General features: G+C 44.2%; 1 protein-coding gene across 1 annotated transcript in view; it reads right to left on the bottom strand.

Moving 5' to 3' along the window:
• UNC5D (unc-5 netrin receptor D) overlaps window positions 1–23,721 on the bottom strand; it is a 1,128,748-nt gene that overhangs the window by 375,952 nt on the left and 729,075 nt on the right. The window contains 1 exon segment of the mRNA XM_077484820.1: window positions 18,070–18,234. Coding sequence (XP_077340946.1) covers window positions 18,070–18,234 — 165 coding nt within the window.

Genomic DNA, 23,721 nt, shown 5'->3' with positions numbered 1-23,721 from the left:
ACAGTGTAGGGAGAAGAACCAGAGGAAGAAGACAGTGTAGGGAGAAGAACCAGAGGAAGAAGAACCAGAGAAAGAAGACAGTGTAGGGAGAAGAACCAGAGGAAGAAGAACCAGAGAAAGAAGACAGCATGGGGAGAAGAACCAGAGGAAGAAGAACCAGAGAAAGAAGACAGCGTAGGGAGAAGAACCAGAGAAAGAAGACAGCTTAGGGAGAAGAACCAGAGGAAGAAGAACCAGAGAAAGAAGACAGCGTAGGGAGAAGAACCAGAGGAAGAAGACAGCATAGGGAGAAGAACCAGAGAAAAAAGACAGCGTAGGGAGAAGAACTGAAAAAAGAAGAACCAGAGAAAGTAGACAGCATGGGGAGAAGAACCAGAGGAAGAAGAACCAGAGAAAGAAGACAGCGTAGGGAGAAGAACCAGAGGAAGAAGAACCAGAGAAAGAAGACAGCGTAGGGAGAAGAACCAGAGAAAAAAGACAGCGTAGGGAGAAGAACTGAAAGAAGAAGAACCAGAGAAAGAAGACAGCATGGGGAGAAGAACCAGAGGCAGAAGAACCAGAGAAAGAAGACAGCGTAATGAGAAGAACCGGAGGAAGAAGAACCAGAGAAAGAAGACAGCGTAGGGAGAAGAACCGGAGGAAGAAGAGCCAGAGAAAGAAGACAGCGTAGGGAGAAGAACCGGAGGAAGAAGAGCCAGAGAAAGAAGACGGCATGGGGAGAAGAACCGGAGGAAGAAGAACCAAAGAAAGAAGACAGCATGGGGAGAAGAACCAGAGAAAGAAGACAGCGTGGGCAGAAGAACCAGAGAAAGAAGACAGCATGGGGAGAAGAACCAGAGGCAGAAGAACCAAAGAAAGAAGACAGCGTGGGCAGAAGAACCAGAGGAAGAAGAACCAGAGAAAGAAGACAGCGTAGGGAGAAGAACCGGAGGAAGAAGAGCCAGAGAAAGAAGACAGCGTAGGGAGAAGAACCGGAGGAAGAAGAGCCAGAGAAAGAAGACGGCATGGGGAGAAGAACCGGAGGAAGAAGAACCAGAGAAAGAAGACAGCGTAATGAGAAGAACCAGAGGAAGAAGAGCCAGAGAAAGAAAACAGCGTGGGGAGAAGAACCAGAGGAAGAAGACAGTGTAGGGAGAAGAACTGGAGGAAGAAGACAGCGTATGGAGAAGAACCAGAGGCAGAAGAACCAAAGAAAGAAGACAGCATGGGGAGAAGAACCAGAGGCAGAAGAACCAAAGAAAGAAGACAGCGTGGGCAGAAGAACCAGAGAAAGAAGACAGCATGGGGAGAAGAACCAGAGGCAGAAGAACCAAAGAAAGAAGACAGCGTGGGCAGAAGAACCAGAGGAAGAAGAACCAGAGAAAGAAGACAGCGTAGGGAGAAGAACCAGAGGAAGAAGAACCAGAGAAAGAAGACAGCGTAGGGAGAAGAACCGGAGGAAGAAGAGCCAGAGAAAGAAGACAGCGTAGGGAGAAGAACCGGAGGAAGAAGAGCCAGAGAAAGAAGACGGCATGGGGAGAAGAACCGGAGGAAGAAGAACCAGAGAAAGAAGACAGCGTAATGAGAAGAACCAGAGGAAGAAGAGCCAGAGAAAGAAAACAGCGTGGGGAGAAGAACCAGAGGAAGAAGACAGTGTAGGGAGAAGAACTGGAGGAAGAAGACAGCGTATGGAGAAGAACCAGAGGCAGAAGAACCAAAGAAAGAAGACAGCATGGGGAGAAGAACCAGAGGCAGAAGAACCAAAGAAAGAAGACAGCGTGGGCAGAAGAACCAGAGAAAGAAGACAGCATGGGGAGAAGAACCAGAGGCAGAAGAACCAAAGAAAGAAGACAGCGTGGGCAGAAGAACCAGAGGAAGAAGAACCAGAGAAAGAAGACAGCGTAGGGAGAAGAACCGGAGGAAGAAGAACCAGAGAAAGAAGACAGCGTAGGGAGAAGAACCGGAGGAAGAAGAGCCAGAGAAAGAAGACAGCGTAGGGAGAAGAACCAGAGAAAGAAGACAGCGTAGGGAGAAGAACCGGAGGAAGAAGAGTCAGAGAAAGAAGACAGCGTAATGAGAAGAACCAGAGGAAGAAGAGCCAGAGAAAGAAAACAGCGTGGGGAGAAGAACTAGAGGAAGAAGACAGTGTAGGGAGAAGAACCGGAGGAAGAAGACAGCGTATGGAGAAGATAGAAAAAAGGGGAAAAGCCGCGCTTATCAAATAAAAAACTAGAGGAAAGCAGCAACCCAAATGTTATACTACATTTGGCATAAAGGAAAAAAGAGTGGGTTGCGCTACAAAAAAACTACTAAACAAAAAATACACCTACGTGAAAAAAACTCCGAAAACTTTGACTTGATAACTTATCTATCCTATGCGGAAAAGTTTTAAGTGCAAAGAAATTTATATGAAGATAAAAGGTGCTAAATCTGCGAAGACAGCAAATATACCTTGATATTATTCATAAAAACACCAACATGATAGTGGATACTCGAAATAAATGTGAAAATTAGAGAAAGGGGTGAGCTGCACCAAAAATAAAATTAGTATTTATAAGCGGAAAAATCCCTACATAAAAATATAATATACTCTAAAGAGTAGCTATTAAATTAATAACTATACCCAAAGGTGGAATTATATTGGGTATAAATAGCAGATATATACCAATATTATCAATAAGGACCCCTTAAATAATAATATAAATTATCATAATGTGATGTGAACCTACAAAAAAGCAATGTATCATCCAATAGCCAGTTACCCTAAACATTAATAAAACATCGTTATATGTGACAAAAAATTATAACATAGAATATTGGAGTGTTCATAAAGTCCATAGAAAGTCTCTATTTGCAAAGTATTCCACGGTGATATGGTGACAGCATAGGTATCCAAAACAAACGTGACCCGTGTACAACCTCCACCATAGATATTACTGCCCCTTACCGAAGGTGTATGGTTCCTTGTTACAGAGAACCATGCAGAGCGGATGACTGATTCCCCCAGTCCAGGGTTTTCACAGATGGATGCGAAGGAACTCTGGAACCCGTTCGCCTCTCAATACACTCCAGTTCACAGGTTTACATAAAAAGTAATAAAACTCACAATAGTGTAAAACCCAAATAAATTTTAATCGAACGTAAGAGACAAATGCGCACTTACAGAAATGAAGGTTAAAACGATCGTTAAGCAAATCGGAGCCGGCCGGTCTCGATTCGCGCCCAATACTTCCGCAAACAAACAACACGAGATGGTGGCGTCAGGACGTCGCTCCTCCTCCCTACGCGTTTCGTCACTATAGGACGTGGTCACGGGGTTAGCGTATGGAGAAGAACCAGAGGCAGAAGAACCAAAGAAAGAAGACAGCATGGGCAGAAGAACCAGAGGAAGAAGAACCAGAGAAAGAAGACAGCGTCGGGAGAAGAACCAGAGAAAAAAAGACAGTGTAGGGAGAAGAACCAGAGGAAGAGGAACCAGAGAAAAAAGACAGTGTAGAGAGAAGAACCAGAGGAATAAGACAGCATAGGAAGAAGAACCAGAGGAAGAAGAGCCAGAGAAAGAAGACAGCATACAGAGAAGAACCAGAGGAAGAAGACAGCGTAGAGAGAAGAACTGGAGGCAGAAGAACCAGAGAAAGAAGACAGCGTCGGGAGAAGAACCAGAGGAAGAGGAACCAGAGAAAAAAGACAGCATAGGAAGAAGAACCAGAGGAAGAAGAGCCAGAGAAAGAAGACAGCATACAGAGAAGAACCAGAGGAAGAAGACAGCGTAGGGAGAAGAACCGGAGGCAGAAGAACCAGAGGAAGAAGAAAGTGGAAGGAGAAGAACCAGAGGGAGAAAACATCAGCGGAGGAGGGAGAAGACATCCCTGGAGAGGGTAGAAGATGAGATGAAGAAGACACATTGGAGCTACTTTGAAAAGGACTTTCTCAAAAACATGTGTACTGTTTTTATTTATTTTTGATACCTTTTTGGATGAATGGGTAGGGGTACAATTTACCCCATACTCATTCACGAGTGGGGGGCCAGGATCTGGGGGCTCCCTTCTTAAATGGGGCTTCCAGATTCCGATAATCTCCCTGCCCACAGACCTCCACAACCACAGCCCTTGTCCCCATCAATGTTGGAACAAGGTGCTTTGGGGTCGGGGGTGCAGAGCCCCCCACCTTAAAGCACCCACCCCCCCCCCATGTTGAGGGCATGTGACCTGGTATGGTCCAGGAGGGGGGGGGGGAGGTCTGGTATTTTTTTTTGCCATGGAGGTTCCCCTCAAAATGCATACCAGACCGGAGGTTCTGAAATGGTTTTGGGGGAGGACCCTACGCGTTTTTTTTCCCGTTTTTTTTCACACCACGAGTCGCATCATCATGATCTGACTCAGATGCAACTTCTATTCAAATCAATGGCCTGAAAGTCGGATCAGTTAAGACGGCTCTCGTAGGGAACCATTGATTTTGAATAGAGGCAGAGAAAAGCTGCTAAAAGCCAACGCGGCTGAACGTGCATTAACGCCAATGCAAAACGGTACTGAACGCGTTTTTACAGACGCTTTTTCCTGGCCTTGGTAGTGGCTTTGCAGCTTGTTTTTTTTTTTTTCTAACGCCTCCTTGTGCATGAGGCTTAAATATGAATTATTTCAACCACTTCAAAAAGGATTTGTTTGTCCCTACACACCCGGGGTGGGCCATTCATGATTTTTTTTTTTTTTTCATGAACAACTGGGACTGTTGTGGAGGGCCAAACTTAAAGTGGTTGTAAAGGCAGAAGGTGCAGCGATGTCCACAAGAGCCTTGCCTCTCCTGGGACTCGCACTCCTGATTGGCTATTGGCAGCAGCCAATAAGAGATATACAAAATCGTATACCAAAAAAAAAATCAAAAAAAATGCAGTCCAGTACTATGTATCTCCTAAATATACATTCTGTTTTTTTTTTTTTTTTTTTTTCCAAACAAGAAAGAACATAAGAAAAATGCATAACACATACAGTACAAGGCTATTCCAGCATTAGAACCTCTTTAATGGCGACTTCCTATTCTGTCTCCAACTAAAAGGAAGTGTCAAAGGGGAATAAATTGAGGGCACACCTTCTTCTTTCATTTAATGGGCAAACTTTTTTTCTTTACTATATTATTTATTATAAAAAGGGAAATAAACCAAGAAATAAAAATCCATATATGACTAGCATGAATAGAGTTACCAAGCAATGCTTATTTTCAGATGACAGAGCGTCACGGAGCTGCAGCCGCAGGCTGTGAGCGCAGGACGACATGACAGATGCTTTGGATGCACTGTCGCCTGTGTTAAGAAAATAGGGTCCTGCCGCTTTAAGAGTTGCGGTGGGCGGGGCGGTGGGCGGAGCCAAAAACGTTAGGAATCACGAGGCAGAGAGGAAGACAGGGCCAGTGTAGAGCGGAGGAGGAAGAGATTCCCACCCACCCTCCCCTTTTTTTGGTGACAGGTTTTTTGGTGAAAAAGCGGGTTTGGGATTGGCAGTGTCCTGGGGGGTAGTTGAGAAGGTTAAGTGGTACAGGTGGAGAACAGGTGGTACCCATCCATGGTGATGGGGGTGGTTGGATTGGTACTTCACGGTTACATGGGGTTAACCGGAAGAGTAAAAACGGGTAGGTCACTGCATTGGTTGGGATAGCCTCCGAGACAGGGGATTCCGTCTGGAGGTCAAGAGGTTAAAAGGTAATGTGCAGTGACCAGTAGGGTCGATTATATGATATGACCCAGGATACAGTTTACTGGAAAGTTTACAATTTATGGTTATTTATTGAAAGTTATATTTGTTATTTATATTTATATATCTATTTTGGTTAAATAAATCAAGGCCTGTTGGCCCTTTACTCCAAACTCAGTCTGGTCTGGTTAATGGGGGAGTTGGGTTTGGAGAGTTGGGATATGTGGAGAGGGTTAATTAAGTACGCAGAAGTAGGTCAGACAATACAGATGTCAAGATGTAGCTACCCTTAGGTAGGTTGCTAGGATTATAGGAAAATGTCGTTCTTTTTGGCTCCTTATTAATCATTGGAGCATCTTTTGATTACTCTGGGCTGTTCTAAATCTCGCAGGCTGTATGTTTGGTTGCTCCCCCAGAATTCTGGAGGCTTCCAGAACATAGAAGAGTCAAATGAGCAACTTCACTGTTTATGGTTCTGCAGCCAATCCATGGGGATGTGTGTAGACAGGCGGAAGGGGGGACATAGTCAGGGGTCTGGAGAAGCCCTGTATAGTCCTGCTGGAGAAGTTTCCAGCCTCAAGGGCTGCTGCCCCTTTGAGGCAGTTCTGCTAGAGTCTGACAATGTTCATTAAGGTCGCAGCTGTAGCAGATCTGAGCTATTCCTAATTACCTTTGGAGTTAAAGGGGTTGTAAAGGTTCGTTTTTATTTTCTAAATAGGTTCCTTTAAGCTAGTGCATTGTTGGTTCACTTTCCTTTTCCTTTGATTTCCCTTCTAAATGTTTTTTTCTTTGTTTTCTTTTTTTCTGAATTTCTCACTCCCTGTTCCTCCTCAGTAAGCTGTTCTGGCTGACTAAACACCGCTCGGATGATGGTGTGAAGTTTACTGAGGAGAAACCGGAAGTGAGAAATTCAGACAAAGAAAAAACAACATTTAGAAGGGAAATCGAAGGAAAGGGTAAGCTAACCAACAATTCACTAGCTTAAAGGAACCTATTTAGAAAATAAAAAACGAAGCTTTACAACCCCTTTAACTAGTTTCACAGAAGAACCTGGTCTGGGGAACTGACTGAAGAGTGCCTGGTGGAGGATGTGAGGTTTGCAGCTGGCCTGGGACATTGTGAGTACAGACCTGAGCTCAGGATCTTAGTTATTGGGTGCCGTTTTACCCTTGGGGGGGTTCTGTAGTAGCTCTCTGAGAAGGTTCTGGAAGTGTCTCGGCTCTGGCCTTTCTCTTTGTTTCTGGCTTAAAGACTGTTGAAAGAAGTCTCACCTAGGGAGGTGTGTGCTCCTACTACAAGTCAGCACTTCTGGAAAAAAAACACAGACCCACATAAAAATTTGGCTCAAACATGTTGAATAATGTCACCGGGGGGGAGGCGGGGCTGCTACAGTTTTCAGATCTAAAACAGAAGTCTGAGCTTCCAAACCCTTATCTTTTTCGTTACCTCCAAGTGCGTCACACATTCACGTCTCAATTCGGCTTCACTAAACTGGATCTTAGATCTACAGTTTTGGAGAATATTCTATGGGATGACTCAATGAAAAAAAAAAAAAACATTATCTGAATTATATAAGGAGCTGTTTCCTGTCTCGCTTCCTTCGGTTGACCAAATGTAGGGAGCAGTGGACGGAGGAGGTCCCAGATTTGGATGGAGAGTGGGACAATATGTGGAGCGTTACTTTCACTCTGTTAGAGATCGCTTGATTCAATTAAAATTCCTGCACAGGATATATTACGCCCCAGCAAAGTTATCAAAAATCTACCCGAGTGTGCCGGCTGAATGTTGGCCTTGCTCACAACACAATCCCCAGCTAATTTTAGCCATGCGTTTTAGCATTGCCAGGTGGTCAAGGAGTTCTGGTCTGATGGTGGGCGCTGTATACCAGAAATTACGTCTATGCCAGTGCCCTTGACGGCGGCAACATGCTTGCTTGGCTTGGTGTTAGGGCGTGGCTCCTGCTAGGGCCCAACGTACCTTGTTTAGTTTATTATTGTTTTATGCGCACAAGGCACTGATCCTCTACTGGAAGAAACCCGTGACGCCTTCACGGTCATACTGGAAAGGGCTTGTAAATAGGGTGATTCTGTTCTATAAAGCAATACTGCTCATACCTGAGGGTGTCCAAAGAAATTTGACAAAGTATGGAAGATTTGGTTGGACAGCAATCTCTCAATAGCCTGATGATTTTCTAGATTCCATTGAGAGGGTGGAGGTTTTCTACAAGGTGGTGGGATGTGCAGGGGCGGACTGACAACTCATGGGGCCCCCGGGCAATAGTAGATTATGGGGCCCCCCAGGCAATAGGAGATTATGGGGCCCCCAGGCAATCAGAGCTTATGGGGCCACACAGTATACACAAACACACACACACACACAGTATACAATCACACAGTATACACAGACATGTTTCTATTGGCTGAGAAGGTACTGGAGAGGTGGGGCATCTATAATCTCAGGATTTTTAGACCAAAAGTATGTTGGTAAGGGAACACACATTTTTACATACTGTCCCTGGTTTTACTGAGGCTGGCAACCCTTATGGGGCCCCCTAGTGGCATGGAGCCCTCGGGCAGTGCCCGAGTGGCCCAATGGTCAGTCCGCCCCTGGGGATGTGGATCTAGAAGGCTCTCCCATACTTGCACTACCATTGGGACTATTCGAGGATTGCCTGCTGCTTACATAGCTGTATATGGAGATGACTGATGGAATTACTATTATAAGAAATGTGAAGTGGTTAGATTAAAGTGGTTGTAAACCCATCTGGAAAAAAAAAAAAAAAGCAACCTGCAAGGCAAAGGCATAATGAGCTAGTATGCATTCTTGGACCTACAGGTAAGGCCTTAATCTAGGCTTACCTGTAGGTCAAAGTGGTTTGTAAGGGTTTACAACCACTTTTAGGTCTATGCTACGATGTTTGGACATTTACCCTCTTTTGTTTGAGGGGATTTACATCCGTGAGGGTTGATTGTCCACAGGGTGGTGAACCTGGATTGGGGGGGGGGGGGTGTCTTTTTTTATGTTTCCCACCTTGCGTGGCGAGGTTGTTTACTATTTTTTCTTTTTGTACTCTGAAAACATTGATAAAAAGCATTTTACAAAAAAAGAGCATGTTGTATAATATACACCACTGATTCATGAATCGAGCCCAACATGTAGGATGGAAAACATAAAAAATAAAAAAACGTATCAGTGAAAGTTGGAGAAAACTGACAACAAAAAAAGGAGGACATCTAGTAGATGTTGGAAATAACGTTTCAATGGTCATCTCTTAAAAGGTTACAATTATACACAGTGGCGTAACTAGAACCTTCAGGGCCCCGATGCAAGAAACCATGAAGGGCCCCCCTGAACCCCAGCCAGGGCTTTTCCCTCCGAGTCTGGCGGTGGAACTCCAGGGTGTGGTCACAGGTATGACCTTTGTGAGCCCCTGTAGTTCCACCACTGGTATCAGTAGTTTTTTTTTTTTATTATTTATATTTTTTATTTTTAGGTGCCCCATTGGGGGACTGTCCCTAGGCAGGATGGGGTCCCCGTCCCCAGAAGAGATGAGGTCCTTTTCTCCAGGGCAGATGAAGTTACTGCCCCCAGGTGAGAAGGGGCCTCTTTCCCCAGGGGAGGTGGGGGTCCCTGTCCCCACATGAGAAGGGGTCCCTGTCCCCAGGGGGAGATGGAGGGGGTATGTAATGGTGTGTGGGGGATGGGGTCCTCTCACTCACCATGACCAAGCTGCAGGGCGCGCACTCATCCATGTTGGCCTGGGCTCCATCCAATGTGCTGGACGGGTGATCAGCATATCTCCCAGAAACACCTTTCATCATCTGTGTATGACGGGGGAGGAGGGGGGCTGGCAGACAAGCCTGCAGTGTCCTCCGGGGAGCCGTCTGTCATAGGGCTGCACTACATCTGTGTGCTTAAAGTTTATTTACCCGGGAGAAGTATGCAGTGCAGTGTGGGCTGGACTCGGGGGGCGGGACTCTGGCTGGGGAGAACAGACATCGGACTGAGCGGCAATGCATGGAGCAGGAGAGGGGTACTCTGAGGAGCCGGCCGAGGACACAGGTCATGCGGGGAATGCACAACTAAAGAGCAGCCAGTGCAGTAGTCGAGCATGGAGCTCTGCTAGTCACCCTCCACCTCCAGCCACCCGTGTGCATGGTGCACTGGTACCCCTAGCTGCCTATGCTGCTGCCGGCCATATGTAGAGGGGGCTGCATGGGCCCCCTGCATCACAGGGCCCGGTTGCGGTCGCGACTGCTGCACCCCCTATAGTTACGCCCCTGATTATACACAAAAGGGCGTCCGGGTTACAAAGTGAATAATATAAGTATTCATTTAAGTTCAAAAAAATCTATCCGTCCCGTTTTTCATTCTCCTTGAAAATTATACTTCTGTCAAGGCCAGAAATCTAATTTCTGCATTTCTCAGAAACAATTGTCTTTCCCCAGAGGAAAGGTAAATGGGAGGACTGGAATAGCGGTCTGCTATCTGAGTCATCCATTTTTGTGACAGAGAAAATGTTTTAATGCATTGGTCATCTGAATTATTCAAGTCCGCTCTGTCCGAAGCCTGACACGTGTGATGAAGAATGTATGGGACATCTAAAGCACAAATAGACTCCAGCTGGAATAACTGCAAATCACGGAAATGCATTGTGTCCCTGAGTTTGTTTTTGGAGAGGCGCTATCTTTCAGATAAATGATTGCATTCTAAATAATTGTGCCAATCCCAACTCCAACAGGTTGGGTAGCCTTGCCACACAGGGACGTGTCTCCAAATGACTGACGACATGGTGGCAACTGCCAATGATAAAAGGCTGGCTATGCTAGGTAAAAAAAAAAGAATGCCTGCTTGGGAACAATTCTGTCATATCTACTAGACAAAATGTTGCATAGAGGAGTGTAAGGCTGCTGAGCATTGGTCTTTTTAATTTTCAGTATTTAATAATTCCGTTTTTGGTGAGCACTAGAAAGTTAAACCACCTGGCTGTATCTCCAGGGCTGCCTTTATCAGACTTTTTACCCTTGAAATAAATTTGTGGCCTGGTAAGATTAGTCTATCAAGGGCCATTATGATGGTGATGGTTGAGGGGGAAGAACAGCCCCCTCTTACAGCGGTGGCCAGAATGACACCCTTGCAGTCATGTTGCCATCTCTGACAAGCGGCATTGGACCTGGAAATATGCAGGCACCATCAAGGTAGGAGGTCAGCTAGCCATAGCTCAAGGAACCTCTAGCTAACACTGGAGGAAACCTTTGGGTTCCATGAAAACATGGTTGAGAGTGGATGTTCTAGAACAGTGGTCTTCAAACTATGACCCTCCAGTTGTTCAGGAACTACAATTCCCATCATGCCTAGTCATGTCTGTGAATGCCATAGTTGTACAATGCCTCATGGGACGTGTAGTTCGGCAACAGCTGGAGGGCCGTAGTTTGGAGATCCCTGCTCTAGAGGATCCACTGGTGATATCACAACTCTTCATTGATTGGCTCCGTACTTCTACAATGGCCATTATGACCCCATGTTCCCTGTTCGAGTATTGGAAAATACCCCTTACATTGGTGGTGGTAAGTGGAAATAATGCTTCCCTTACATGGGTGGCCAGAATTTCCCTTTTGTGGTCATGTTGCCATTTCTCGGATCTGGAACAATGCAGGCACCATTAGATAGAACGTCAGTGTAACCACAGCTCATAAAACCCCTAGCTATCCTTAGAGGAACCTTAGGGTTTTATGAAACCCTGGTTGAAATTGTCTGCACTATAAGATCCATTAGTGATATCGCTACACTTGATTGATTGGCTCTGTACTTCTACAATGGCCAGTATGGCCCCACATTTCCTGTTGGAGTATTGGAAAATGCCCCTTACATTGGTAGTGTTAAGCAGGTGTCCAGAATGAAACTTTGTAGTCATGTTGCCATCTCTGTCAAGTGATATTGGACCTAGATTTATGCTTTGGATAGGAGATCAGTTAGCCATAGCTAAAGGACCCCCTAGCTATCTCGGGATGAACCTTAGGGTTCCATGGAACCCTGGTTGAAATTATCTGCTCTATAAGATCCATTAGTGATATCACTACACTTGATTTATTGGCTCTGTACTTCTACAATGGCCACTATGGCCCCAAGTTCCCTGTTGGAGTATTGGAAAATACCCCTTACATTGGTAGTGGGAAGTGAGAAGAATGCCCTCCTTAAATGGGTGGCCACAATGATACATTTGGCAGTCATGTTGCCCTCTCTGCCAAGTGGCACTGGACCTGTAACTATACAGGCACCATTAGATAGGAGGTCAGCTAACCACAGCTCAAGGAACCCCTAGCTATCCCTGGAGAAACCTTATGGTTCCATGGAACCCCATTTGAGAATGACTGCTCTAGAGGATCCATTAGTGATATTGCTTCTCTTGATTGATTGGCTTTGCACTTCTACTGTACGTGGTCATTAGTCTCACAAGCCCATCCTGTCTGTCTTGCATCAGTACACATGCTTATCCCACTGATACAAGTTTGGGGGGGCCATTCAAATGCTCAAGCAGTACTATTTTCATTGTTTTGGGCTTCATATCATATTCACTCACTACTGTTTCCCCGTCATTCCATATTCCCAGCCCCTCCACCCATCATGTACATTCACATATCTAATAGGCTTCAAACTTCATTTAACAATCCCTGTCCTCCTACTTCCAACCACTGTCACAGTTATCCCCGATGTCAATCTCTTCATGTATTGATCAGCAAGTTCATCCCGGATCTTCGCCACCCTTCACTCCCCATAGCTGTCACCGAAATTCACCACCTTCACATCATTGCACAGATTCTGTCACCTCTTCACTCCAACGCCCCTCCACTTGGACTTTTTATTCTTGTCATCATAATAATTCACCACCTACACAATCTATATATGAATAACCACCCTCCTCGCCTTTGTACTGGTAGGTTCTCTCTGCATGTCAATCCATGGGTACACCATTGCCACCAGAGATATCACCCCTACAAAAAAACAGGGACTGTCCCTGGCAAAAAGGGGACAGATGAAAACCATGCCATAACAGTACTGGACCCCGATCTACCAAAGGCTGGTCATCAACTTTGTCCCCTAGGAGGGCATCTAGAGGGTAACATACTCCCTCATACCCGACAATATTAGGTATTTCTTTTGGTCCCAACAGTCAAACAGAACATCGGGGGAGGGGGAGGGGGAGGGGAGAAGGAAAGCCCACTACATTTATTATATTATTTATATAGCAATCTTATGCTATCCCTGATAGACTTGATATTTTAGAAACTCTTCGACTGCCATTTGCACACTTCTCTGTCATTTTCGATACATTTTACATTTTTCTGACTGTGCTTTTGAGTTATGTTAAATACCTTTTGTACCCTATGACAACTTTTTACCCACAGACACCAATTGTATTACCTTAAAGGCCAAGTTTGCCTCTTTTTTTTTTCTAAATTCCAGCTCCCCTATGTACCAATATGGCATTAATTTACTTCTTTTGCAAAAATAAAACAGCTTTCCAGTACTTCTACACACACTTACCTCACTCTCTTCATAGCTGTCTAAACACACTGCTCCATTACTTCCGCCTCACTTCCTGGACAGACTTTAGGTCATGACACAGGAAGGAGTTGACCAGCTGAGGGTTAGATGAGGCAGGATGTGTGCTAATCAGGTCAGCTGGTCAACTTCTTCCTGTGTCATGACCTAAAGTCTGTCCAGGAAGTAAGGCAGAAGTAATCAAGCAGTGTAGTTTTATTTTTTATTTTTTTCACAATAAATTTGTATTGAAAATTATAGATAATACAAATAGATGCAAAGTAACAATTTAGCTTTCCAGCAAACACGGAAGTCATGTATAACAGTTATGTCATAATATTGACAGATAAAAGAACATAAGTATCACGTAAAGAACCGCCTCATGGGGTTAGCTGAAGTCTGGGCCATGACAGGAAGGGTGTACCGAGACGGTACAGTAGAACACTCTATGGTCGATACTTCTTTAGGATGTAAATAATGTGCTGCTTGGGGGCCACTGAGACCAAGGCTGCGAGAGTGATGCTGATTTTGCATAGTTTCCTCTACTGAAAGCCACCATGAGTTCATATGAGCGGTGTGTGTACACTAGTTCAAGAGTATCAGTGATAGTGGGTGGGTGGGTTGATTCCCTAGCAGCTAGGAGAATGTGGGTTTTGTCGTGTCGGTAAGAGGTAGCGATATTTTCGACAATCTCAAAATATGTGGAGCATATCTCTTCGAGTATCACCGGATCTGCAGCAGGAATCAGAAAACTGTGGTCTAAACAAGGATCACCTGAGTGAGATCTTTTGGGGACGGTTCCCACAAAGAGGAGCAACATGTGGATTGGTATACTAATTTGAAGGCTCTCGCCCACTGTTGATCTGAAGAGGAGACCTCTAGGTCTGATCCCCACTGGAGAAACGGTTGAAGTGTCTTGTTGAACTCCCTTCCGTGAAAATGTTTTATCCCTATTGTGGGGTCACCAGTATGGCAAGTGTGTGTGGAATTACTGGAAAGCTTTTTTATTTTTGCAAAATAAGTACATTAATGCCATATTGGTACATAGGGGAGCTGGAATTTAGAAGAAAAAAAAGAGTGAACAAAGGTATACTTAGCCATTAAAACAAGGAAGTGGCAATGTAAAGCCACAAAATGCGTATTATTCGGTGAAATAAAATAATTGGGAATTTTACTCCTACCAATCCTTTCACTAACCACCTTGGGTGACTCTGCCGATCGAACCACCGACAGGTTTCTTTGTTCTGATTCCTCATATCAATTAATTCGCTCACCTGAGAACCCTCACCATTCTGAATGAATCTACTATATTATAAGGGTTCTCCTGCTTCCCTCTCTTTTACCCTTTCCTCTGAGTTTTACTAGACATGTGCATTGGTTTTCGTCCGAATTTCGGGTATCTTCATTATCGTTTTAACAAATGATAACGAACATGCAGAATCCGAAAACCGAAAGATCCGACATAAACAAATGCTTTATTTTCGTTGTGATAACAGTTCAATATAGAGAGGAGATTTGGCATGATGCTGACAATAGCGATCTGTGTCCATCGAACCTGCGGTCGAATGTGCCTAACCTTACCTCTATTAGTCTAAGATTATTCTACATAGAGAGAAAAGATTTGACATAGAGAGAAAAGATTCTACTTAGAGAGAAAAGATTCTATTTAGAGAGAAAAGATTCGACATAGAGAGAAAAGATTCTACTTAGAGAGAAAAGATTTGACATAGAGAGAAAAGATTTGACATAGAGAGAAAAGATTCTACTTAGAGAGAAAAGATTCTATTTAGAGAGAAAAGATTCAACATTATGGAGACAATAGCAGAACAGGTAGAACGTGCCTAACCTAACTCTATTAGTCCAAGATTATTCTACATAGAGAGAAAAGATTCTACTTAGAGAGAAAAGAATTGACATAGAGAGAAAAGATTTGACATAGAGAGAAAAGATTCTACATAGAGAGAAAAGATTCTACTTAGAGAGAAAAGATTTGACATAGAGAGAAAAGATTCAACACAGAGAGAAAAGATTCGACATAGAGAGAAAAGATTCGACATAGAGAGAAAAGATTCGACATAGAGAGAAAAGATTCGACATTATGGAGACAATAGCAAAAAAGGTCGAATGTGCCTAACCTAACTCTATTAGTCCAACATTATTCTACATAGAGAGAAAAGATTCTACTTAGAGAGAAAAGATTCGACGCAGAGAGAAAAGATTCGACGCAGAGAGAAAAGATTCTACTTAGAGAGAAAAGATTCGACATAGAGAGAAAATATTTGACATAGAGAGAAAAGATTCTACATAGAGAGAAAAGATTCGACATTATGGAGACAATAGCAAAAAAGGTTGAATGTGCCTAACCTAACTCTATTAGTCCAAGATTATTCTACATAGAGAGAAAAGAATCGACATAGAGAGAAAAGATTCTACTTAGAGAGAAAAGATTTGACATAGAGAGAAAAGATTCTACTTAGAGAGAAAAGATTTGACATAGAGAGAAAAGATTCGACATAGAGAGAAAAGATTCTACATAGAGAGAAAAGATTCTACTTAGAGAGAAAAGATTTGACATAGAGAGAAAAGATTCGACACAGAGAGAAAAGATTCGACATAGAGAGAAAAGATTCGACATAGAGAGAAAAGATTCGACATAGAGAGAAAAGATTCGACATTATGGAGACAATAGCAAAAAAGGTCGAATGTGCCTAACCTAACTCTATTAGTCCAACATTATTCTACTTAGAGAGAAAAGATTCTACTTAGAGAGAAAAGATTCTACTTAGAGAGAAAAGATTCGACGCAGAGAGAAAAGATTCTACTTAGAGAGAAAAGATTCGACATAGAGAGAAAATATTTGACATAGAGAGAAAAGATTCTACATAGAGAGAAAAGATTCTACATAGAGAGAAAAGATTCGACATAGAGAGAAAAGATTCGACATTATGGAGACAATAGCAAAAAAGGTTGAATGTGCCTAACCTAACTATATTAGTCCAAGATTATTCTACAAAGAGAGAAAAGAATCGACATAGAGAGAAAAGATTCTACTTAGTGAGAAAAGATTTGACATAGAGAGAAAAGATTCGACATGAAGATTCGATAAAGCAGTTGCTGTGAGTGGACATTTATGGTGAAATGCTCCGCCCATAGGCCACAGAAGAATTCTAATGTTGGGTGACTAGTAATAATAATTAATAAATATAATTATTTCTAGTGTCATACAACATTAGAATTCTACTATAGCTTGTAGGGGGAACATTCGTCCGGAAATGTATGATTGCGGCGTCGTACAGTTTAGCTGCTCCGCCGAATCTTCTTAGAACGCTCGACAGACACCATAAGCCTTCAATGACAGATTCAACATGAATTATTTTGGATTTTCGGACGAATGTGTTTTTTTAACGAAACAAAAACAAAAAAAACAAAAAAAAAATGAATTTCGGGAGTAACTAAATAAATTTATTTTTTGGACGAAAACAAAATTTCCGAAACAAAATATTTCAGTGTGCGCATGTCTAAGTAAGTTTTACAAGAGACTACAGTCAGCTCTTCAAGATCCTTCAGTCTGGGATCTACCACCACACCTAAACCCTATGCTGGGGGGGGGGGGGGTGTGACACCATCAAAATGCATGCTGTATTGCATTGTTGCATTGCCAAAGCAACCACCCCCCTAAGTCCTGTGCACCTACAAGCTGTATCTATCCTGATTATTAGCAGCTTTGCTCTATGTATAAGAAATTATTTATAGCCGGTTGATGACCTTGAATGGGCTATTGTTAATGTATAATACATACAGTGCATTCCCATACAGCCAGGCCCACTGCTAAGGGGGGATTGCCTGCCCTCCAGTACAGGGCCCAGGCCCCTGAAGTTCAACATGGGTGGGGGGGGGGCAGAGCAGCATGAGTGGGCTCAGTTACTGGAACCAATCCCACTTTGGTCTGTGTTTACAGCTATTCATTTTGTGAATGAACAGGGAGTCTCTGTACAGAGCGCTTCCTGATCATTCGCTCTGCAGTTGAGAAAGGATTGAGGAATCTGTGTCCTCAATCTTTCTCTGTCTCAAAAGTGAGATGTTGGGTGTCTGTTTAGACTCTTAAAGAGGAACTAAACCCTTATGGGATTACTTCCTCTTTGTCTCCCTGCAAAGGTAAAGCATAATGGGCTAGTATGCATCGCATAGTTACCCATTATGTGTCACTTACCTGACACAGGAGCCAGCGAAGACACCGCTGTCCCCTGTAGCACGGAGCATCCATCTTCTTCCGGGTATTGCTGCTCCGGGCCACTGACATCGCCGGAGCAGCGATGACGTCACTCCCGCGCATGCGCACAGGAGCCGCCACTAATGGCATATCGCTGTTAGCAGCAGCATGCTGCTAACGGTGATAGTGCGCCTGTGCGCCGCTGTCTATGGCGCATGCACTGTAGACAGCTGTCGACTGTCTTTTAGTAAATATCTCCTAAACCGTGTAGGTTTAAGAGATATTTCCTGGGCCTACAGGTAAGCCTTAATCTAGGCCTTAATCTCTAGGCTCACCTGTAGGTCAAAGTGGTTTGTAAGGGTTTACATCCACTTTAATATTACACCAGGGCTGTTAAAAAAGAATGTAAAAAAATAAAACTAAAAATAAATAAAGGGTTCATTCCCAAAGGTATTCTGGTTGCCTTGATGAGTGGTTTGTTCAAGCAGCAGGAGCCGCCTGTTAGGCTCTTGGTTCACTGTTCCTGCCAGCTAGGCTGTATGGGGCCCCATGATTTCTAACAGAAGCCCCCCATACAGTCGCTGAACATTATTTCTGTAATAGATCCAGAGATGGGGGGGGGGGGCAATAGATAATGTCACATCCTCGGCTCACCTTGAATACACAGGCCATCTGTGCAGTTTTCGGACTCCTGGTTCAGGCCTTCACAAGGTTTCACTCCATTCCCTGTTGGCGGCATTGTGCATTCCCTTTCCCGCTGGTGTTCACACTCCGGGCTGCAGATCGACCAATCGCTCCACTCCTTCCACATTCCCTCCACTGCGGATCCAAACAATCATATCAATATCATTACACTCAATGCTAATGGGAAATAATGGCATTCTTAGATTCCCATTACAAGGTGCCAGGCAAACACATCTACTGCATGCACTTCATGGGAACATTTGGCAAATTAAATATGGAGGCCGTCATTATTATCTTGGATTTTAAAGATGTCTGGCTCTACAGGCAAGCTGGCAAATCACTGAGCTCTTCCCAATGCATGCTCACCAATCCCAGATAACGTATATTACTCGCAAATATGACAATGATAAACATAAATAAATACTAAATATATCATTTCTGCATATCGGTGCAGCATTTCTACTGCTCTTTTGTCATGGGCAAGGGGTCAGGCTTGGAGACCAGTAGATATAGCAGTAGAGAGGCTCCCACTATCCAACTCGATAAGTGCCCAAGCAGGTCACCCTGGCGGATGTTGCATGCTCACCCAAGGTGATGGGTCTAAGCACTAACTGGTATTCACCATACAAAAACTGGAGTTTTAAGGTGCAAAAAAATAAATCAACTTTAAATTAACCAAAAATATAATTTTTTTAAATTTAACATAGATGCTATAAAACTACTTAAAACATTAGGGCAGAATCAGCCCTGTGGTCACAATACAAAAGAATGGTTGCCCTCTACAGGTTTCATCACAAACGTGGCTTCTTCTGGAGCCTTTCTAGGACCTTTTTTTAATACAAATGCACCTTTTAATAATGATCACGGTCCCAAATAATCCCCAAAACCCTCAAAGAGGACAGACGGGGGACGTCTGTGCCACAAAAGTGAGGGAAGAACAATTGCCCTGCAGTTAAACCTGTTATCTCTGAAAGCTTGATGAATTTGATTGATCAATATTCACATCCTTTTTCAAGCTTCACACAGTGACGGCAAATTTCAAGGTGCTTGTGTGATCTGAGCACTTCCCCTCCTTCAATTTGCCCCTGTCCCTTGGTTCAGTGTCAGTAAGACACTTACTAACCCGGGGAGATCAACACTGTAATTGATCTATCCCAAGGGATTAGCCTTTTAGAACAGGTATTAGAGCCTCGCTGATAAAAGGATTAGTGGCCACCCGCTCTTTGGGCATTTCTTGTCATATTTAAAGCAGGTGGTGTGTATATCTAAATCTCCAAGTTCCAATAGTATTATTGTCATGGTTATGCAGTGATCTTCCTGTGTTTGCTTACCTTCCCCATGTCTTCAGACTAAGAAGCCAGCCCTTCCACCTGGTGGTTTTTATAACCTCTCCTCTAAGCATGGCTCCACCCCAGGCCCTATCAGGGAACCCTATATTAACCTGTGCACTGCAGGCCTCAGTGCTGATCAACCATTGTGTATTCTTTGTGTGTTAGCTTCTGCTTGCCTGCCGTGTGCTCTGCTACTGGTTTCCATTACCGACTTTGGCGTGTCTTGACTATCCTTGTTTGCCTGGCGTGTACCCGACTATTCTTGTCTGCTTGTGGCCCCGACCTTGGCTTTGTCCCTCATCCCTATCCTCCTGTTGCCTACTGTGGGTGTGAGCTGGGGGACCCTGGGGGTCGCGACCTGGAGCCAGTTGCAGCCAAGTCCATCCTCACCACTGGAGGCTCTGGTGAACACCTGCTGGCTCTTAGACTTCGCGCCCCAGGGAATCTTACGCTCTAACCCCAGTGGGATCTGTCTCCCGTCCACAGCAGTCAGCCGTAGGGTCCACAACCTTGCGGTGCACTCCGGATCCCTACGGTGTGCACCTGTCATCTCGCCTCAAGGTGACCTGACAATTATATTGTTGGTATTCACCAGAGCTCCTTATGGTGGGGATGGGTTTTGCTGCGTGTTAGTACCAGGTCGCTGTCCTCAGGATCGCCCCAACAAGGAGGTAAGCAAGCTGGGGTCCAGTAATAGATATAGCAGGTAGGGATCAAGCAGACACAGAGTCAGTGAACAAGCCAAAGGTCGGTAACAAGCGGTTGCAGGTTGGGATGAAGTGGAAGCGTAGATGAAGAACAAGCCAAAGGTTGGTAACAAGTGGTAGTGAAGATAAGGACAGCTGCAGATATGCAAAGGAGCAAGTCGTTGACTTGAGAGGGCAAAATAGGTTGAAAACAAGTAGTAGTGAAGATACAGATGGCAGCAGGATTGAAAGGGCCAAGTTATTGGCTGGAGAAGAGCACAATAATTTGGCAAACAGGAAGTGCAGAGACGTAACTTAAATCAGGAATTTCATGGGAGAAGCAATAAGGTTCATCAGAAACAAGGTGCAAGGCAATGTTGTCCAAAGGATCAGACATGGAGAGGTCCAGCATCTCAGGGGGGCTCAGCAAGAAGAGCTAAAGTTAGACACCGCAGAGGTTGCTGGTTCATATCTAGGTCCCAACACACCCTTTCTACTCTGCTGCTATAAATACTGATTGATGGATGACAGCCGCCACCAATGCAAGCTAATATCATATTCAGCCCTGATGAAGGAGTTTTGAGTTCACTGAAATGTGTTGTCAAAACGCTTTTCCTCAGTAAAGCCATTGGTTGTATGACTTTTTATTTAACCTCAAAGTCATGGCTACTAACCCTCAGCGTCGAGTGTTCCTTTTTCATCCCTTGTTTAAAAACTTCAATGCATGTATGTTTTTCTTGTACCTTTTCAGCTACTTTGCAATAAAGAAAGGGTATGAAAAAAAAAAAAAAAAACCTGTAGTGCATTGGGGGGCTAATCTGGGATCACAATAAATCTACACCGCAGGAGAAGATGATCAACATACCCCTTTTAATTGAATGCTTAATGCCTGAAGGTCTCTGAAGGCCTGTTCAAGAAGGAAATTGTGGACCAGCTATAACAGAAGCTGTGAGACTTTAGTTTACTCTTATTGAATACACAGAGAATCCAGGATTGGGGCCTCTGTGTCACTGAGAGTGACCTACCTCATCCTGTATGGAGACAGGGCTTTCTCCACCTGGGTACTCAGGTGGTTGCGGGTTTCCACCCCACAGGGTGACCACAGCTTTAACAGATGTAGGTCACTTTCCTGTTTTCCTAAAGACTAACCTTTTGTGCCAATCATTATTTTTTTGGGGGGGGCCAACTGACTACACCATAAGGGATCGCTGGCCACTCCTTCAGGACCGAACCACCCAGATCTATTTGGACCACCACATCCTAAACCACACAGAGCAGGTATTTTTCTGCATGTATGTTTCTGAATCTATGGACGCATGTAGAGCAGCATGAATATAGCCAAGGATGCAGATGCATGAAGTATGAGGGTAACGGATATGAAGAGTCCTTCCTTAATGAGCACGTTTGTTTCTCATTTTCATTGTTTCTGCTCTTCTCATTTTTGATTTTACATCTCACGTAATTAACAATCCACCTCCCTAAAAACTTTCGATATCCCTGTTTATGAAAATTGCTTTATAGCGCTCACAAGGAAGGTTATGTTAATGTTGCTCTTGCCTCATTTTCCCTCAAAGGCAGGAACAAAGCAAAGAAGAAAAACAGCATTTCTATTGTGTTCCCCTGTAATGGAATTCATTGTGTTTGTTGTATGTATAATGTGTCTGAGTTACTGAAACATTCTTTCTATAGTACATATCAATCATTTTTAATGGAATCTGAATAATAAGTGCGATTCAAGATCCTTCAGTCAGCTGAAAATATGTACATAGAAATATCATTACAGTCACATATAACAATTCCTACCGTCTGTATCGGGATGACTTATTTATGATTGGAAAAGTCAAAAATTGAGAGAAAATCTATCTGCATTAGGGGGCAACCGGGGCCATTAGGGGGACAACTGGGGTCCACATGGCTACTGAGGACTGGAGCGGCGGGCAGGACTATGCAAAGCTCTTCCTGTCACAAACACTGCTGAATCCTGCAAAGGTAACTTCCTTAAACACCCAATACGATGGTTTAATTTCCTTTCCATTGACCTAAGGGGACCTGTAAGTATTTAATAGACATGTGAACTGATGAAAAATGTGTTTGTTTTCGCTTATGTTTCATTCGGGATTTTTTTTTTTGGTTTTTTTTTCGTTTTTCGGGTCATTTGTTATGATCTCAATTTGTAAATTCGATCATTCATAAATGAGAAAATGAGAAAGAAAAGCACCCCCTGCTTTACCTCCATCAATAACTAGAAGCAATGTGCAACCATATGTTGGTCATCTCTTTGAGAAGGTGTGGATGAAGGGCCCATGAAGTCAACAACTTAGGCCACGTACACACGGGCGGATTGTCTGTCCAACTTAGTCCGCTGAACCGTGTTTCAGCGGACAATCCGCTCGTGTGTGGGCTTCAGCTGACTTTTTCAGCGGACAATCTGACGAACAAAGTCTTACGGAATTTCCGTAAGACAGTCCGTTCAAACTTGGTTTTGTCCGTCCAAACTTGGTTTCAGCGGACAGTCCGCTCGTGAGTATGCTAGTTGGACGGACTAAGTATGGCGCATGCTCAGAAAGGATTTACACGGCCGAAGGTTGCATTGCAGTGTATAGGACGTCATTTTTCTAGTCCCGTCGTACGTGCTGTACACGTCATCACGCACGTTTTCAGCGGACTGTCTGTTCATCGTGTGTGGTCAAGTCCGTTCATTCAAATTTTGAACGGACTGTCTGTCGGATTGTCTGCCGAACTTAGTTGGGCAGACAATCCGCCCGTGTGTACGCGGCCTTAGAAGGACTTGGCATCCCAAGGTAGAATGTGAATTATTTACTGCAGCAGCATGGTAACATGTATACAATGTTTAAGACCAGCTTTTCCCAACCTTTCTAGCCCAGAAGAACCCTTGGGAAAATGGTCAGGTCTTGTGGAACCTCTACTTAAATCTAATTCATTGGTAGCCAGTAGGAAGAAAAATCCCTTACAGTGGTGGTCAGAGGGAATAATATCCCTGTACAGTGGTGGTCAGAGGGAAGAATATCCCTGTACAGTGGTGGCCAGTGGGAAGAATATCCCCGTACAGTGGTGGCCAGTGGGAAGAATATCCCTGTACAGTGGTGGCCAGTGGGAAGAATATCCCCGTACAGTGGTGGCCAGTGGGAAGAATATCCCTGTACAGTGGTGGCCAGTGGGAAGAATATCCCTGTACAGTGGTGGCCAGTGGGAAGAATATCCCCGTACAGTGGTGGCCAGTGGGAAGAATATCCCTGTACAGTGGTGGCCAGTAGGAAGAATATCCCCGTACAGTGGTGGCCAGTGGGAAGAATATCCCTGTACAGTGGTGGCCAGTAGTAAGAATATCCCTGTACAGTGGTGGCCAGTGGGAAGAATATCCCCGTACAGTGGTGGCCTGTGGGAAGAATATCCCTTTACAGTGGTGGCCAGTAGGAAGAATATCCCCGTACAGTGGTGGCCAGTGGGAAGAATATCCCCGTACAGTGGTGGCCAGTGGGAAGAATATCCCTTTACAGTGGTGGCCAGTAGGAAGAATATCCCCGTACAGTGGTGGCCAGTGGGAAGAATATCCCTGTACAGTGGTGGCCAGTGGGAAGAATATC

The sequence above is a fragment of the Lithobates pipiens genome, unplaced genomic scaffold (genome assembly GCF_037356315.1).
Source record: "Lithobates pipiens isolate NorthernLeopardFrog02 unplaced genomic scaffold, aLitPip1_a1.2 Scaffold_162, whole genome shotgun sequence".
Classification (NCBI taxonomy): domain Eukaryota; kingdom Metazoa; phylum Chordata; class Amphibia; order Anura; family Ranidae; genus Lithobates; species Lithobates pipiens.
This window is presented reverse-complemented; position numbering and strand designations above follow the sequence as displayed.